The 19936-nt window shown below is 39.4% G+C and overlaps 1 protein-coding gene across 7 annotated transcripts in view; it reads right to left on the bottom strand.

The window, feature by feature from the left end:
• The window catches only part of LOC119859462 (solute carrier family 22 member 15-like), a 73340-nt gene that overhangs the window by 18672 nt on the left and 34732 nt on the right, over nt 1–19936 (bottom strand). For all 7 annotated transcript variants that reach the window (XM_038411629.2, XM_043518819.1, XM_038411628.2 and 4 more), the window contains 3 exons: nt 17597–17737; nt 14973–15058; nt 5261–5369 (listed from right to left, as the gene is read on the bottom strand). In XM_038411629.2, the coding sequence (XP_038267557.1) occupies nt 5261–5369; nt 14973–15058; nt 17597–17737 (336 nt within the window). The remainder of the gene's footprint in view (nt 1–5260; nt 5370–14972; nt 15059–17596; nt 17738–19936) is intronic.

The raw sequence follows: 19936 nt of genomic DNA, 5'->3' as shown, positions 1-19936 counted from the left end.
GCAGCTGGACCCTTTATATTGGTGCCCAGAGGGGCATGACAGCTTGAACTTGAGCCACCCCAACAGGTTTCATTAAGGGAAAAATTTCCAATAAGTGTAAGCTGAGTGCACAAACACCAAGAATGGAATGCATCTGTGCAATCACTCAAATAACTTCTGTTTCATGAACTACTTTGAGATTTTGAAATACAGGCTTAATTTCAAATCTGAACAAAACCCAAATTATTCAAAATTCTCTGAAGGAAAATTCCAGAAAAAACTGTTTTGGATTGAAACATTTTGTTTCAGCAGAACTGATTTGTTTTGGCTTTGACCTTTTATTATTATATATTATCTTCTAATTTATAATACAAAAAAGAAAAACAAAGTAATTTCTAAACAAAAATTGATTTTTTTTTCATTTTACTTAAAATTTCTCTGAAAATAAAACTTCAGAGTTTCAATTTTGACCAAGCTGTATTCTCCCTCAGAAAATGTTCTGTCAAAATGTTTTTATAATCAAACCTATTAATACCTATCTATGAAAAATTAGTATGAACTAGTACAAACTTTAATTTTTTATAAAGCCAAGAATCAAACTAAAAGTTACAGTAACACAAACTGTAACAGAGTCACAGAGAAGCTCACGGACACTGCAAGGGTTCACAGGTGATAAGAAGGATCTAAGTGACAATTGGGCCTGCCTCTACACTTTATGACCTGGGAGTGGGGAGGTGGAGAAAAATCTAGGGTTGGGGTGTGGCTGCAACAGACACTTCTGGCCAAAAGAATCATCTTGCATATGGCTGGGGTGCTTGTGCACCCAATAATAATGAACAATTATTTGAAGAAGAAACATGTGTTCTTAGTGGGTACTGTAGATTTGTGTTGGTTCTAGTAAACTATATTCCTAGACTTAGTCATTTTCTGCCATTGTTTCTGTTAGGATTAGTCTCTGGACCAGCAGACAATGCATTTTTGTTTTCTTTCCATATTTTCTGGATGTTGGGAGTCTTTGGCACTAAATAGGTGTTAACTGAACTTAAAACCTGCATGTATTTTACTAGTAATAAAATTGAAGAAATGGATTATATTATGACATCTCTGGTTTCCTCTATGTTTTTAAATTTTTGCTTTTGAACAAAATATTTAATTTAACATACAGCATAGTTACACTTCAATATAAAATGGGGAAAGGAATACTGAAGATGTCTGCAAAAGTTCATAATACCACGAGGTGGTGCTAACGTTTTGTTTTCAAATTAACCATCTGGCACAAAAATTGAAGTACTAGTGTGACATTTTTCTTCAATAAAATAATGAAAATATTTGAAACTGATTAAAATATCAAGAATATATAAACATATTCATGTTAGTGACATAATCACTAACCTGTAAGTGAAAACAGTTTTAGTATAGAACGTGCGATGCAATAGCATACTGTTTTATTAAACGTAATCAAATTTGAAGAATGAAGATAGTTTAGAAAAATGGTACTCTTCCTCTCCCCACCACTACACTCCACCTCTCTAAATATAACATTTGGTTATTTCTGTTCTAGAAATAAGTGTACAGATTCTCCAGGGGGACAGAGCTGTACCTGATTAACTCTTCTCCGCACTTCCCCCCGCCCCCATCACAAAGGGCTTATTTCAATTACAATTGAGTATTGGTATAATTCTCAGTAAACATGAGCTGTTGCATATCTGGCAATAGCAGCAATATGACTTATGAAATAAAACATTTAAACCATGTGATCACTGTGAAACAAACAAAAGCCAAGAAATTAAAACTTATCACTCCAGGCTTAACTTGCACAATTCAGACTCAGAGAATGATAAGTACAGGATGAGGAGGCAAACATTAAAAATACACAAAAGTTTTGTAACAAAACCCAAATTCAACTAGTTTTTAGTTAAGTTAGTTATAAACCTAAAACTTGGCCCAGGTTTTCAAACACAGGGATTTGTTTCATGTAAAGCTCCTCCCATGGTCTATGACAGAAACTGCAAAATCCTGAAGAGTCAGAGTGTGCAGATCTCCTTCAATTGTGATATCTTATAAGATGAGAATTACTATGAACCTTTAGTGCTAAGTGCAGTTCAAGGTGTTGGTGACCATTTTTAAAAGTTCTGGCTCTCCTATGACCACCCTCAACTCAATGTTAACACACTTACTATTAGCTGGGATGCTTCTGCTGTAATTCCTAGCTTATAACTCTCCAGGAGCATCAGTGGGTTTTCCTTAATGGAGGGCCTCAGCCTATGGAATTTGCTCCCATTGACTGTACCCTAGAGCCGTAGATTCATGTATTTCAAAGCAGAACAGCATCTCCTGGGTGTGCAGCCAGCTCCAATGAGCTGCAGGGAATTCGAAAGCAATACAGCTTGGAACAGCAATGACAGCAGAGCAGGCAGAGGCTCAGCCAAAGGGATTTTAACTACCATGTTCTCCTGACCTCTACAGCTAATGAAATCAAACTGATTTTTACTATTTGAACTCTGAACATTATTATCTGGTGTTTGGCCCAACCTCTTCCAACCCCTCTCTCTCACGTTCCTTCCTCTATGTATATAAATCTCCCCACTGTATTTTCCACTGAATGCATGCGATGAAGTGAGCTATAGCTCACGAAAGCTTATGCTCAAATAAATTTGTTAGTCTCTAAGGTGCCACAAGTCCTCCTTTTCTTTTTTGCGAATACAGACTAACACGGCTGCTACTCTGAAACCATTCCTTCCACTAACAGCCTCACTCTCCTTGTCTGCTGCTCCTCCCTTCCCTATTTCACTCAGCATCCCTACCCCCTTTCTTACTATTTACTCATCTCCTACTGCTATTTCTCCCTACCCCCTAATAAAGAAAAATGAATAAAAGGAAAAAGAAAAGGAACTAACAAGCAGTGTGCCTACCATATTCCTGATGACTTTGCTTATATGTGGTTGCCCCTCACCTCTTTTCTCCTTACTTATTGTTTTATTGTCCTTTCTGACTGTAAGCTTTCTGGAGAAGGACTCATATCTTCCTTTATGTTTGTTTACACAGTGGCAAGCACAACAGGGCCCAAATTCTGACCAGCATTTTTGGGGCACTACTCCCATATAGATGATAATATTTTGGCGGCATGGGAAAGAGGGGAAAAACAGGAAGGGTATTGTGTACTTCACTTCTGTAACTTGGCTGTTAACTTACTCTTGATAACAGGTGTGATAATTCACAATAGATTGACAAAAAACTATGTAATATATGATGGGGTTTTCAGTTCATTTGTTTGCATATTATACTTCTGTAAAACAATGTGTGGTTGCTAAGGCTCTATATAAATTATTTGTTAACAATACTTAATTAAACAACATGAAGGTATAAATAAGTAACTTTTTTTCAAAAGACATCACATAATTACTACATAAGGGACTTTAATTATACAGCAGTGTTATAAGAACTCAGCTTTTTATTGTATGTGCCATACTGAAGAATTAAGTTAAAATGTTCTTCCATCATGTCAATTATGGTATTTTGTATAACAGCAAGACAAGGGAGAAGTCATGGAGTAGAAATTTGTGATGGAAATAGGAAATATATACCTAGGGTTATATTTAATTAAGGAACGATTTTTATTTTTCACATTTTTAAAGTACATTTAGTTTTTGTGAAAGTTGCCAGTTCAAAAGCTATGTGGAATGAAGTCCTCAACCCATCAAATGGCGTAGAACAGCAGTCCCCATCCTTTTTTGTGGGAATAGCATATTGCCAGAAGACTGTGGTGGGTGCCCGACACCCTGCCGCTGAAATACTGACACCAAGAAGCATCGCCGCTGAAATGCCGCTGAGAAACGGAAACGTTTCTAGGCGGCATTTTGGTGGCGGGGTGTCCTGAGGGCACCGCGTTGAGGACCCTTGGTGTAGAACATGTGTCTGACATAAAAAGTATATTCAAGTAATAAATTTTATTATCAGTTGCCTTGATAAGTGTGAACTCATGTTATTTTACTAAAAAATTAACAAACAGAAATGAAAATAACCCAGCCACTAGTAACTCCTTTTGTGTGAAAATTGTTTACATTTACATACATGCTATATCAACTGTTTCAGACTCTTTAGCCTAACTAAAAGAAGGCTGAGGGGAGATATGATTGTTCTCTATAAATACATCAGATAGATAATACCAGGGAAGAGGAGGAGTTATTTAAGTTCAGGGCCAATGCTAACACAAGAACAAATAGATATAAACTGACCATTAGTTAGTTTAGGCTTGAAATTAGACTTCCATAAGAGGAGTGAAATTGTAGAAGAGCCTTCCAAGCGGAGTAGTGGGGGCAAAAAAAAAAATCTAACTGGCTTCAAGGATGAGCTTGATAAGTTTATGGAGGGTATAGTACGATGAAACTGATACAATGGCATGTAGTTGATCTGTGACAACTATTAGCAAATATCTCCAACAACCAGTAATGGGGGACACTAGTTGCAGAGGGTTCCGAGTTACTACAGAGAATTCTTTCCCAGCTACCTGGCTGCTGGATCTTGCCCACATGCTCATGGTCTAACTGATCACCATATTTGAGGTCAGGAAAAAATTTACCATCAGGTTACATTGGCAGACATCCTGGGATTTTTTGCCTTCTGCTGCAGCATGGGGCATGGATCATTTGCAGGTTTAAACTCATCTAAATTGTGGGTTCTCTGTAACTTAAAGTTTTTAAATCATGATTTGAGGACTTCAGTAATTCAGCCAGAGGTTATGGGCCTTTTACAGGAGTGGGTGGGGCGAGATTCTGTGGCCTGCAATGTGTAGGTCAGACTAGATCAGACTCAAACTTCATTGCACTGCGACTCCCATCTAACAACACAAATTACTACACGACCCCAGGAGCAGGGAGTGAAACCTGAGCCTATCTGAGCCCCACCACCCCAAGTGTGGGAGCCAAAGCCAAACCCTGAACCCCACTGCCCCAGGCAGGGTGGGGGGCAAAGCTGAAATCCAAGGGCTTCAGTCCCAGGCAGTGGGGTTCAGCTTCAGCCTCAGGCCCCAGCAAGTCTAAGCCAGCCCTAGTGACCCCATTAAAATGGGGTCTCTACTCACTTTGGGGTCCACACCCACAGTTTGAGAACAACTGGACTAGATGAGCATGATGGTCCCATCTGGCCTTAAAGTCTATGAATCTAAATGTTTTCATTTGAGCCAAGATTAACAATTAATTCAGTAATACAAATTTAAACAAATCATTAGCCAGAAGTTACATTTCCTATGTCAAAAATTATTCAGATCTAAATTTTCAATTACCTCACTACTGTTGGGTAGAGTTCAGAAGTATAAATATACACTATATTGAAGGCAGCACTGACGGTCAATTTTCCACACAAGGCTAACAGGGTTGGACTGAAGAATAACCCTTTGGAAGAGAGAAAATAAATAAATGTGACTTTAAAGAAATATATACACTTTTCTGGGGTTTTTTGTACTAAGTTGAAAACATGGTCTTTTTCAAGAGACTTAAACACAAGTATTGCATTTACACTTTGCTACTGAAGTTTGTTCGTCCAGCGTAAAAGCTATCTGTCCTGTCACTTACCAAATATCCTCCTGAACTGGGATAGGAAGGAATTAAAGACCTCTTTCCTGAAAAAAAAATAAAAAAAAAAACCCCTACAGTTCACTAATTAAGTGTAGACCTTTTTTAAAAAATTATTTTAAACCACTTGTAAATGGGTTTTGCATAGTAATATTTTTATACATTTGTTGTCTGACCTCGTGCATTCCCTGTGGGATCATAAATTGATGCCCTAGCTGATATACTCAAATTTATGATGCTACTGCACCACATATACAGGACTTCATCACACTGACAGATGTCTTTCTGACAACTAAAATCCTTGCCTCCAGAGAAAACATATATTCTGTCATGTGACTAAGATGTATATTTCTTACCAAGAAGTCTCCCCCAATGCTTTTTGGGAAACCCAAGGTTACAAGCAATAATAATGACCCCCCCGCCCACACACACACACACAGAAAGAAAGAGAGGGAGGGAGAGAGGGAGGGAGAGAGAGACACACACACACATACATACACACACAAGAAAAGGTGGGACTTTTTAAAGTAAAAATGAAATAAAAACATGAATATATTATGACAATACAAATACAAAATCATGTACTATGTGACTGAATTCATAAGCCTATTCAATCAAAAGGCATACATTTTCTAAAAGGAAAAGCTTGAAATTCTGTAAGTAAAACCAAGAATATTGTAATTGATACCCTAATCTACTAATTAGATAGGCCTACAACTCCCTTGTATTTTTCCTTAGATAATGACACACTTAACACTTTATTTGCCTTTCACTAAACACACACTCAATTGATGCTACATTGACTGGAGAAGAGTGCAGATCTTTTCAAATCTGAAAGAACTAAGTTTAACTCTCCTGTTAACATGATTTTACTTCCACCATTTTGATAAAACAAACTATGACACAAACTCATTTGTAAAAAGATGTTTTGAGTAGAAATCTGGATCTTCAATTTTACTTGCTAGAAAAAAAGGAAGAAAGTCAGAATTATGTTCCAAGAACTGTATTTCAGATTCTTCTCCAGTTCTGGGTTCAACTTATTTGGATCAAGTCATATTGGCTAAGTATTGGAAAAGATTGTTTCTCAATTGTTTATTTTGTCCTTGTATGATTCCAATTCTTTTTAACTGGATCAAGCCAGATTTCTACTTGAACTGAAATACTAGTGAGACCTCACCTAGAATACTGTGTGCAGTTCTGGTCTCCCATGTTTAAAAAGGATGAATTCAAACTGGAGCAGGTACAGAGAAGGGCTACTAGGATGATCCGAGGAATGGAAAACTTGTCTTATGAAAGGAGACTTAAGGAGCTTGGCTTGTTTAGCCTAACTAAAAGAAGGTTGAGGGGAGATATGATTGCTCTCTATAAATATATCAGAGGGATAAATACAGGAGAGGGAGAGGAATTATTTAACCTCAGCACCAATGTGGACACAAGAACAAATGGGTATAAACTGGCCACCAGGAAGTTTAGACTTGAAATTAGACGAAGGTTTTTAACCATCAGAGGAGTGAAGTTTTGGAATAGCCTTCCAAGGGAAGCAGTGCGGGCAAAAGATCTATCTGGTTTTAAGATTCTACTTGATAAGTTTATGGAGGAGATGGTATGATGGGATAATGGGATTTTGGTAAGTAAAAAGAAAAGGAGTACTTGTGGCACCTTAGAGACTAACAAATTTATTAGAGCATAAGCTTTCGTGAGCTACAGCTCACTTCATCGGATGCATTTGGTGGAAAAAACAGAGGAGAGATTTATATACACACACACAGAGAACATGAAACAATGGGTTTATCATAAACACTGCAAGGAGAGTGATCACTTAAGATAAGCCATCACCCACAGCAGGGGGGGGAAAGGAGGAAAACCTTCCATGGTGACAAGCAGGTAGGCTAATTCCAGCAGTTAACAAGAATATCAGAGGAACAGTGGGGGGTGGGGTGGGGGGGAGAAATACCATGGGGAAATAGTTTTACTTTGTGTAATGACTCATCCATTCCCAGTCTCTATTCAAGCCTAAGTTAATTGTATCCAGATCTTTAAATATTCAGGGTAAATAGGACTAATCCCCTGAGATGGGATATTAGATGGATGGGATCTGAGTTACCCAGGAAAGAATTTTCTGTAGTATCTGGCTGGTGAATCTTGCCCATATGCTCAGGGTTTAGCTGATCGCCATATTTGGGGTCGGGAAGGAATTTTCCTCCAGGGCAGATTGGAGAGGCCCTGGAGGTTTTTCGCCTTCCTCTGTAGCATGGGGCATGGGTGACTTGAGGGAGGCTTCTCTGCTCCTTGAAGTCTTTAAACCATGATTTGAGGACTTCAATAGCTCAGCCATAGGTGAGGTTTTTCGTAGGAGTGGGTGGGTGAGATTCTATGGCCTGCGCTGTGCAGGAGGTCGACTAGATGATCAGAATGGTCCCTTCTGACCTTAGTATCTATGAATCCATGACTAGTCTCATCAGCATATACACTGGAACTCTGAAACTTCCTTCAATTGCTTTTCCAAGTTTCATGTCTTCTTGCAGAAACCTTTGTAATGTAAAGTGGATACAAAGATTATTTTAAAAAATCCTCTATGTGCTCAATGCAAATTTCAACATAGATCTAATAGCTGGATGCAAATGCAGAAACCCAGTCTTCCTGATAGTTACACTGAGTGTAACTGAGAAACTGGGGCATCAATTTTCTTTTTTCAATCAACAAATCATGAATCTGATGGTGGCTGCAGTGCATTTTAGAACTTCAATTATTACTGCTTTTTCAGTGAGGCTTAAATGATGTGCTGAACAGCAATACATTAGACATTTAGGATTACTATACCCGAGATGTTATCATGTTATTGCTGAGGCAAAAGATTCACTTGCCATATTCCCCTTTGCATTCCTGGATGGCATTGTTAGCAACTCTGACACAACATTCCTTGGCCTTTTTTCCAGAAGTAGAATCAACAGCATTAAACACATTTTCTCCTGAATGGATGTTGGTAGCTATCAGTGAGGCAATTCTAATTTTCAACCAGCAACTTCACATCAAGTGTCAACGTGAAACCTTTCAGTTCTTCCTTTATTTCTTCACCTGAAGCATCTAGTGGCGGCCTTGTGAATTTAAATCTGTCTGGAAGAATATATCCAAAGGGAAGTTCTTCAAATATTTCTGAAAATGGGTAATTTTGTGCTACTATTTTGGGCAGAATTTTGTGAAAATGATGTTAGAAAATAAGAAAGTTCCAAGTTTCTTATCAAGCTCAAATATTTGCCATTCAGTTATTTTTTTTTTGTATAATCACCAGTTGGTTGATCTTTGCCATTTTGTGTGTGTCAGAGATGACCAGAGATTGCTCATAAATGAAGTTGATTTAAAAAGCTACTGGAGCACCTGGAATAGGGAATGGTCACCATGACTATGCTTTTATGATAATGGCATCAAAAATGTTGCACATAGAATATCATCATACACATTAATGTTTTGCTCTTCTACTTCAGTAGGCAAAGTTTCATTCAGTGGCACTTTCCATCTTGAAGAATGCAAATATATGTTTACATTTTACTTTAGAAGAACTATCCATGCAGGAAAGTGTAGCTCTCAAAGTCCCTATTACAAAGATTAAAACTCTGTCTGGCACTCACAGTCAAACACTAAGAAAAAAGTCCCAGGATATGATTAATTCAGTATGAATTGCTTTTAAAAAAAATTTCCCTCCCAGATACACAAAATAACTTTCAACTTCAATGGACCATTGACATCAATGGAAGAGCTGTACAAGTTAAAAGAACATGCATGTTGTGTACTACCACGCAAATCTGAGTAAATAATTTTCTCCTGGTTGGAACTTGCTACCTTTGTTCACCAGAGTCCATTACAAGAGATGAAAATGGAGGAAGCTGCTCCTACCTCTTAGAATTATTTTTGAAATCAAATAAAATTATCACTTAGTTTGCCCCATCTTCCAACTCAGAGTTCTTATGAATGAATGTCTTAATCCTAAAAGAAATGTCTTAATCCTAAAAGAACGGGAAGAAGGAGTGGAGTGGGAACTATAAGAAAGTTCTAATTTTGTTTTAATTTAAAAAATAAGTTTTTAAATTGACCAATAGACATCTTTAATGGCTGAAAAGTTGTAATTTGTCTTATTCCACATGTGAAATTATTTGGATCTATTTTGGTTGATAAACAAGCTGAGCTATCTAGAAATCAAGTTTCTGATAGATGAGGACATGCAGTGCATGTGTTTAGTACCTAATTATAATTTTAAATTCACTATAATAAAAATCAAGATTTTTTTTGTTAAATACTTCAAGGAACGCAGACTCAGGCTAATAAAAATTGCTTTGTTCTAATAACTACAGGGTCAGATTAGAGAGGGAACAATCCTCACTTCATGCTGGGAACTGAATCAGACTGTATGATGCTGGGAGCTGAATGGTTTAACTGACTACAATCATTCTGGGCCCAAGAACCAACTTTACTCAGACCAGGCTAGAAACTGACACATACATAGTAACTTTATCAGCCACCCACAACATCAAAACTCCAAACGGAGTAGGTTTTATGAAATTCAGCAGTGCTTTAGCAATCATTACTCTGTGCTGGTGCACTATCTTTAAAGAAGATTTTTTTTTTTTTTATTTTTACTCTTGCTCTGACACATGGATGAACAGACCTACATGCTGTTTTTAAAAAATCATCAGAAAAAGTAAAAAATTAGTTTGGATTGAAAGTGATTGAAATGAAATGAAAGTCAGTCCATCACATAAAATAGCAGAAGCTACTATTTATTTCCGCCTGCATGCCAAACATAAATATAACTTTTTCTTAAATCAGTCTATTTTAAAAAGTGGTTAGAATTCAGTGTCTATGGAAAGCTGATATTTGGGGCTGCAGCCCCACATTAGCAGAATAAGCTACCTGTTGCACTGAAACTGACACCAATGTTATATGGTTTTAATAAATGTTTGATCCTTCACTTGCTCACCAGTATAATATAAATGGAGGTTGCAAATGCTCAATGCAGTTTAATAATTCAGACTGAGTGATCTTACATTCTATTACCATTGTATTGAAGTGTGTTATGGTAATATAGTATATCTTATCCTCCTCAAGCACTCACGCAAATGAGATGTGTATCTCATGAGGCTATCCCATTGAGAAAAGTTCTACATTAAAAAGGGGAAAAAATGCTTACTTGTACTTTTGTTTCTCTGAACATATAATTCCAAAAAGATTTCCATTCCTAAGCCTTAGGTCATTATCACAAGCCTGGAAGAACTACCTCAGCACTTAAAGAATTTTGACCCTTGAGGCTTGCAGTTGTAGACAGAGAGAGAGTCAAGTCCCCTACTGGCTGATGTATGCTGGATATAAATGCTTCCCTTTGAACATTCCAGTCAGTTCCTTTGGTTTCACAAAAACAAAAGGAGTACTTGTGGCACCTTAGAGACTAACAAATTTATTAGAGCATAAGCTTTCGTGAGCTACAGCTCACTTCATCGGATGTGAAACTCCCAGGATGGTCATCCAATTCAAAATGGTTAATTAGGACTCAAAATAAGTCCCACCCCCAAAACACAAAAACTAAGTGCAAATTCTGAGGCATCTTAAAAAGGGACTAACCCTCAAACTCTGAGGGGAGTTATGATTGCTGAATGAGAATCCCTTCATAATGGTATCTCCAGAGAACAAGACTTACACATAAGTAATTCTTTCTTCTCTAAATATCCTATCCATCATGATTCTTACTCCTAAACAGTAAGAACCGGGAAGAATGTCCCAAAAGAAAAAACAGGCAATATTGATACATGCAGCAACAACATAGCAATTGCCAATAGCGAGAAAAAGAAGCAGGCTTAGTTTTAATTACGACTGAGTTCAGCACTTTGATGACAACTGCCTATCTGGTCTTAGTCAGGGGAAGGATCTACAGCAGCATGGGAGGCGTTAGCACTGAGTCCTGGAGCTCAAAAGCTGTGGCTAGCTCAGGCTTACACTTTGAGAATTTACCCTTTGCAGTACTCTAGTCTGGCCTTGGGCTAGACTTACAGGAATCCCTGAGCTGTAGCTCATGACAGCTTATGCTCAAATAAATTTGTTAGTCTCTAAGGTGCCACAAGTACTCCTTTTCTTTTTAGGAATCCCTAGAATGCCTTAAAGAGGGATTTCAGGCACTCCAATATCTTTTTCAGTACACTGGGTAACATCAGCAGGCAAATTGACATACCCACATATCAAGGTCAACTCCTAGGCAAATGACATACCAAATACAGTTATGCAAACTGGACACAATCGTGTTGCACTAATATTCATATGTTTGCAGAACTTAAAACTACAATATCTTTCTAGTTTCCATTCTTATATTATTTTCCATTCAGTACAAACTAAAAATTCATACAGACAATGACTTGTTTATATTGCTCTATATTCTATACACTGAAATGAAAGTACAATATTTATATTCCAACTGATTTATTTTACAATTATATGGTAAAAGAAGAAACTAAGCAATTTTTCAGTAATAACTTGCTGTGACACTTCTATATTTTTATGTCTGATTTTGTAAGCAAGTATTTTTTAAATGAGATGTAACTTGGGGGTATGCAAGACAAATCAGGCTCCTGAAAGGGGTACAGTTGTCTGGAAAGGTTGAGAAACTCTGCCGAACTGTATCTCAATAGTAACACTACTATTTTGTAACATTAAGTAAAATAAAATTTACATATGAGTAGATAGCTCAAGGTTCTACAATGAATCTGGTAGGATTTTTTAAAAACTACTGTAATTGTGCAAATACTGTTTGTCACAACTTTATTCAATAGTTTGTACCATGTCCAGTTCTAATGCAATCAAAACATCTCCAAAATATACAGGTCTTTACTAGAAAAAAGAAAAGGAGTACTTGTGGCACCTTAGAGACTAACAAATTTATTTGAGCATAAGCTTTCGTGAGCTACAGCTCACTTCATCGGATGTGATGAATGCATCTATATAAATAATAAATTTCATAGAATCATAGAATCATAGAATATCAGGGTTGGAAGGGACCCCAGAAGGTCATCTAGTCCAACCCCCTGCTCAAAGCAGGACCAAGTCCCAGTTAAATCATCCTAGCCAGGGCTTTGTCAAGCCTGACCTTAAAAACCTCTAAGGAAAGAGATTCTACCACCTCCCTAGGTAACACATTCCAGTGTTTCACCACCCTCTTAGTGAAAAAGTTTTTCCTAATATCCAATCTAAACCTCCCCCATTGCAACTTGAGACCATTACTCCTCGTTCTGTCATCTGCTACCATTGAGAACAGTCTAGAGCCATCCTCTTTGAAACCCCCTTTCAGGTAGTTGAAAGCAGCTATCAAATCCCCCCTCATTCTTCTCTTCTGCAGACTAAACAATCCCAGCTCCCTCAGCCTCTCCTCATAAGTCATGTGCTCTAGACCCCTAATCATTTTTGTTGCCCTTCGCTGTACTCTTTCCAATTTATCCACATCCTTCTTGTAGTGTGGGGCCCAAAACTGGACACAGTACTCCAGATGAGGCCTCACCAGTGTCGAATAGAGGGGAACGATCACGTCCCTCGATCTGCTCGCTATGCCCCTACTTATACATCCCAAAATGCCATTGGCCTTCTTGGCAACAAGGGCACACTGCTGACTCATATCCAGCTTCTCGTCCACTGTCACCCCTAGGTCCTTTTCCGCAGAACTGCTGCCGAGCCATTCGGTCCCTAGTCTGTAGCGATGCATTGGATTCTTCCATCCTAAGTGCAGGACCCTGCACTTATCCTTATTGAACCTCATTAGATTTCTTTTGGCCCAATCTTCCAATTTGTCTAGGTCCTTCTGTATCCTATCCCTCCCCTCCAGCGTATCTACCACTCCTCCCAGTTTAGTATCATCCGCAAATTTGCTGAGAGTGCAATCCACACCATCCTCCAGATCATTTATGAAGATATTGAACAAAACGGGCCCCAGGACCGACCCCTGGGGCACTCCACTTGACACCGGCTGCCAACTAGACATGGAGCCATTGATCACTACCCGTTGAGCCCGACAATCTAGCCAGCTTTCTACCCACCTTATAGTGCATTCATCCAGCCCATACTTCCTTAACTTGCTGACAAGAATGCTGTGGGAGACCGTGTCAAAAGCTTTGCTAAAGTCAAGAAACAATACATCCACTGCTTTCCCTTCATCCACAGAACCAGTAATCTCATCATAAAAGGCGATTAGATTAGTCAGGCATGACCTTCCCTTGGTGAATCCATGCTGACTGTTCCTGATCACTTTCCTCTCCTCTAAGTGCTTCAGGATTGATTCTTTGAGGACCTGCTCCATGATTTTTCCAGGGACTGAGGTGAGGCTGACCGGCCTGTAGTTCCCAGGATCCTCCTTCTTCCCTTTTTTAAAGATGGGCACTACATTAGCCTTTTTCCAGTCATCCGGGACTTCCCCCGTTCGCCACGAGTTTTCAAAGATAATGGCCAAGGGCTCTGCAATCACAGCCGCCAATTCCCTCAGCACTCTCGGATGCAATTCGTCCGGCCCCATGGACTTGTGCACGTCCAGCTTTTCTAAATAGTCCCTAACCACCTCTATCTCTACAGAGGGCTGGCCATCTCTTCCCCATTTTGTGATGCCCAGCACAGCAGTCTGGGAGCTGACCTTGTTAGTGAAAACAGAGGCAAAAAAAGCATTGAGTACATTAGCTTTTTCCACATCCTCTGTCACTAGCTTGCCTCCCTCATTCAGTAAGGGGCCCACACTTTCCTTGGCTTTCTTCTTGTTGCCAACATACCTGAAGAAACCCTTCTTGTTACTCTTGACATCTCTTGCTAGCTGCAGCTCCAGGTGCGATTTGGCCCTCCTGATATCTTTCCTACATGCCCGAGCAATATTTTTATACTCTTCCCTGGTCATATGTCCAACCTTCCACTTCTTGTAAGCTTCTTTTTTATGTTTAAGATCCGCTAAGATTTCACCATTAAGCCAAGCTGGTCGCCTGCCATATTTACTATTCTTTCGACTCATCGGGATGGTTTGTCCCTGTAACCTCAACAGGGATTCCTTGAAATACAGCCAGCTCTCCTGGACTCCCTTCCCTTTCATGTTAGTCCCCCAGGGGATCCTGGCCATCTGTTCCCTGAGGGAGTCAAAGTCTGCTTTCCTGAAGTCCAGGGTCCGTATCCTGCTGCTTACCTTTCTTCCCTGCGTCAGTTAGTCTCTAATTAGTTAGTCTCTAGTTAGACTTTGTTAGTCTCTAAGGTGCCACAAGTACTCCTTTTCTTTTTGCGAATACAGACTAACACGGCTGCTACTCCGAAACCAGTCTTTACTAGGTCCTTACTATTTCCTAACAGATTAGTTGAGTTTAATTGTAAAACAGTTATCTGTAGATAGACTAGCTCAAGTTTACTTAGACAACAGTACATACTCACCAGAATTTTCTGGTAAAAACATGGTAAACATACATGTAAACCCTGCAAATATCAGGAAAAAAGTTGTAGTTTTACGTCTTCCAGACCTAAGAGGAAAAAGAGTACATGGTTAGATAAGGTTAAAATCTAATCTCACCAAGACAGAAAATTTGCCTTTTTGTATTTGTCTGTGAAAAGCCCAGGGCTGTAATAATAATAATTATAGACATATTGTACCATGTTTCAGACAGCGGTTTCAGTTATATAATTATATACTTTTTTAATTACGATGCATTAGTATTCTCAGAGACTGCTTTCTAGCAAAATGTTTCATTTTTTTCAAAAAAGTTTTAGTGAATTCATTGTTCATGAAAACCGTCATCTTCTGCAACAAATGAGCGAGGGTGTCCTACAAACAGCAGCCTCCTTCACTACACAGCCTTGATTCATTCTGTGAGCACAATCCATTCTGTACCAAGAATGAGGCTGGGATCCTGTGGAAAATATAATACATGATCGAGTAATTAAGAGATTATATACTAATGCATACACACAAGGGGACTGAATTAAGGCTGGATAGGCAACCTTCATTCTGGCCTTTCTAACCCGAGTGCTTGATATTAATACTCTTTTACATAGTTTTTGTTGTACTATAAAGTAAAAAGTATACAATTCATTTTATATTTAAATTTTGACAAGAATACATATGACTCCACAAAGGCTATTTCCACACCTGTTTACCCAAAATAAAAGTGAAGTGGACGTGACTGAGAAGCACCAGCCAACAGTCATATTTGCAGTACTATATTATATACAATTGATATTTACTTGCAAAGGATTACAAATAAATTTGATTCTCAGTCAGTAAGTTAGAAAATCACCGATAGTTCAACTGAAAAGTTAAATATATTCCTAGAATAGTGAATGTGCCTGTTACTCAGTTTACACTGTAAAATATGTTAGCTATATCTACAGATTTCTCTTAACAGCAGAATTCTGGATTCTTTACAATCAATGTTGAATATTTGCATTAAAATGATCCTTTTCACCCTTTTGAAACAAAATGTAAGAATTTCTTAATACGTTATAGATTAAGGCTAATACCAAACTTCAGGCTATCTGGCTTGTTACAGATAATACCTTTTAAACTTTTATAACTACATACATCATTATGCCCTCATAATAATGAATAAAAAAAAAGTTCTCAAATACAGATGAATATATTTTCAACAAACTGCACAGGGACTAAACTGCTTATATCCCATGAATGTATGTTATGCAGTTTAAATTGAAGTCCGTGATCATGTTAGCTTGGCAATACAAGCTCAGTGAGTTTATATGTGAATTCCTGGCCCCAATGAAGTTAGTAGAGTTTGCCACTGATGTAAATAGGGCCAGGACTTCACACCAAGTTCCCTGAATGGCAGTGGGACTGCAGTTTTACATAGCTTTGGATTTCTAGAGCTAATGCTTAGCTTTTGGCACTGACAAAAATTTTTGTAACTGAGGGCCTCCAAAAACAGAGAGAAATATGAAAAATTATGGACTAAGTGATTATGACTTTAAAAATACTGAACCAGTTTTTCTTCATAACTGGCTTCATTTTTTAATGCTTGATAAAAACAAGCTAAGTTCAAAGTTTTTGCTACTTCAATTTGTTTAGTTATTTGGGTGCAAAATTTCTAATCCTGTGGGAATTCTGCGCCACTGCGCGTGTACAGAATTAATGTCCCTGACAAATTTTTTTGTCTCTCTAAGCCCCTCTACAGTTAGATTCTGCTGGGCTGAGCCTGCTGCCCATACCTGCTGTGCCTAGCACAGAATGGCAGGGCCTGGGGTGTTTCTGGGACAGGCCTAGCCCTTGTGCTGTGTCAGGGTTGGGTACAGCCTCACCACTGAGTCCCTGCCTGGGAGTAAGGGGGCTGCAAGCTGATCTCCCACCTCCATGCAGTCAGTGGCCTGTGCTCCTCAATGCCATGCTGGAGCCTCCATATTTATATATTGATAACATTTGCAAAATTTTAAAATATTGTGTCCAGAATTTTTAATTTTTGGCACAGAATTTCCTCAAGAGTAAGATATATAAAAAAAGTATTCTATCCATACTGACAGGTTTCAGAGTAGCAACCGTGTTCGTCTGTATTCGCAAAAAGAAAAGGAGTACTTGTGGCACCTTAGAGACTCAAATAAATTTGTTAGTCTCTAAGGTGCCACAAGTACTCCTCTATCCATACTGACAATTATTTTACTCAGATTTTTCCAAAAATAAAAAAAGTTCATACTTAGGCTGACACTAAACATTGAAAAATTCTACCTAATAGGACAAAGTTAGGTGACACCAAAAAGAGAGGGGTGGGAAATGCTGAACACATTCCTACCTTAAGTACAGGAGGCCCTACAGTTAGCTGCCTCCCAAGAGAAAGACAAAGAGGACAAGGTAACATCTTTTATTGGGCCAACTTCTGCTGGTGAAAGAGACAAACTTTCAAGCTTACAGAGAACTTTTCAGGAAAAAACAGTTTCAGAAGTACATAGTATCTTACCATTAGGAAAAAAAAAGAAGCTAAAATAAGCTTTTCCCTATCTTATATATATGATTCTAGCCTTATAATATAGACATAAAACTATAAAGTTACTATTCTTACCAGGATTTCTCAATAAAAAACATGCAGAGAGGAAATGCAGGAACTTCTATAAGGCCATAAAGAGCTACATTTAGATATAGATTTCCTCCTAATTCACCGGCATTGAATGTTAGGCCATAGTATACAAGGCTGCAGACATACCTGAAAACATCCATAAAGTTGTATTAGTTTTGATAATAAGCATTTAAAGCTAAGATCTTAAGTTAAAATTTCTTTAAATACGTACTAGTAGTACAAAGAGAATTATTTCATACACAGCATTATGGATCCATTCAAAGAAAGAAAAGATACCACAGATTCTACTTAAATTCACAAAGAAACCTGATCTTCTTGCCAAAGTACCACCATAAATATTATATAATATTTTATATATATATTGTGACAAAGCTCTGTCCTTGCCTCCGTGGGTCCCGCGTTTGCTGGTGGATTTCGCTAGCCTCAGAGGCTCACTGTGACCCTCAACGTAACCCTTCTTTCTCTAGAGACAAGGGTCACAGACTACTGAGCCATTTTCATCATAAGCCAGCGAGGGAGGTGAGGAGACGTTATCCTTCCTTGAACTGTCTCTGTCATCTTCCAGTCTCAGTGATTAAACAGGGGGCAAAGGTGGGTGAGGGGAAAGCCTAGGCCCACCCTCTACTCCGGGCTCCAGCCCAGGGACCCTAATAGTATCAGCTATGGTAGCTGACCTTTTAGAAACATGACATGTACAATTCCCTGGGCTACTTCCCCCACAGCAGCCCTCACTTCCTCAAGCTCCACTTCACCCTTACCTCAGGGCCTCCTTCCTTGTGCCTGATATGGTGCGAACTACTCAGCCTCTCCAACAGTGCAACTTTTTCCCACAGCTCCTGACATGCACACCCACCTGACTGACTGGGAGGCTTTTAACTAGTTTCAGCCAGCCCCTGATTGGCTTCAGGTGTCCCAATCAACATAGCATTCTCTCAGCCTTCTGGATAGTTCTTAATTGGTCCCAGCTGTCTTAATTGACCTGGAGCAGCTTCCATTTCACTTAACCTGGTACCAGGGATTTGTTTAGCCTGGAGCTAATATATCTATCTTCCACTACTTTTCTATAGCCATCTGGCCTTGCCTGGTCACATATCCTCCCTCTCTGCTCAACACCATAGAGTTGGGTAACTTGGGACGCCAGGCAGTATGCTCGTGACAGACCATCAGCGTTACCATGGTGGCATCCAGCCCAGTGCCGTATACGGAACTGGAATGGTTGGAGGGATAAGAACCACCTGGTGACCCTTGCATTCTTTTCCTTATTCCGCTGCATCCACTGGAGGGGTGCATGGTCCGTCACAAGAGTAAATCGCCGGCCTAAGAGGTAATAACGCAGTGTCTCCCTAGCCCATTTGACAGCAAGGCATTCTCTCTCGACTACTGCATATTTCTGTTCTCTTGGGAGAAGCTTTCTGCTTAGGTAGAGGATCGGGTGTTCCTCTTCTCCCACCATTTGCATCAGAACGGCTCCCAACCCCACCTCAGACGCGCCTGTAAAATAAATTCCCTGTTAAAGTCTGGGGCTATGAGTAGGGGGTCATTACAGAAGGCCGTCCAAAGGTCTGTAAATGCCCCCTCTGCTGCGTCGGTCCACTTTACCATGTCTGGACTTTGGGTCCTCACCAGGTCCGTTAGGGGACTTGCCCTAGTGGCGAAGTGGGGAATAAACTGTCGGTAGTAGCCTACCATGCCTAGGAACGCACGGACCTATTTCTTTTGGGTCGGCCGCGGCCAGTTTTGAATTGCCTCTAGCTTATTCGTTTGGGGCTTCACTATGCCCCTTCCCACAATATATCCCAGGTACCTAGCCTCTGCTAGCCCTATGGCGCATTTAGCGGGATTAGCAGTGAGGCCAGCCCACCTTAAGGTGTGCTCAACTTTTTCCAAGTGGGTTCCCCAGTCTGGCGTATGGATGACAACATCATCTAGGTATGCAGTTGTATAACTAGTATAGGGGCGCAGCAGCTTATCCATGAGGCGCTGGAAGGTGGCTGGAGCCCCATGTAGCCCAAAAGGGAGGACAGTGTATTGGAATAGCCCATCCGGGGTGGAGAACGCTGTCTTTTCTTTAGCTTCTTTGGTCAGGGGAATCTGCCAGTACCCTTTTGTCAGATCCAGTGTAGTCAAGAATCGGGCACTACCCAGTCGGTCAACCAGTTCGTCGATGCATGGTATGGGGTATGCATCAAACTGGGATATTTCATTCAGTCGGCGAAAGTCATTACAGAATCTCATGGTACCGTCAGGTTTAGGCACTAGAACAATTGGACTGGACCACTGACTAAGATTCTTCAATAACCCCTAATTCTAACATTTTCTTTACTT

The sequence above is a fragment of the Dermochelys coriacea genome, chromosome 7 (genome assembly GCF_009764565.3).
Source record: "Dermochelys coriacea isolate rDerCor1 chromosome 7, rDerCor1.pri.v4, whole genome shotgun sequence".
Lineage (NCBI taxonomy): Eukaryota > Metazoa > Chordata > Testudines > Dermochelyidae > Dermochelys > Dermochelys coriacea.
The sequence above is the reverse complement of the archived record's forward strand: the minus strand, read 5'-3'. Positions and strand labels throughout refer to the sequence as shown.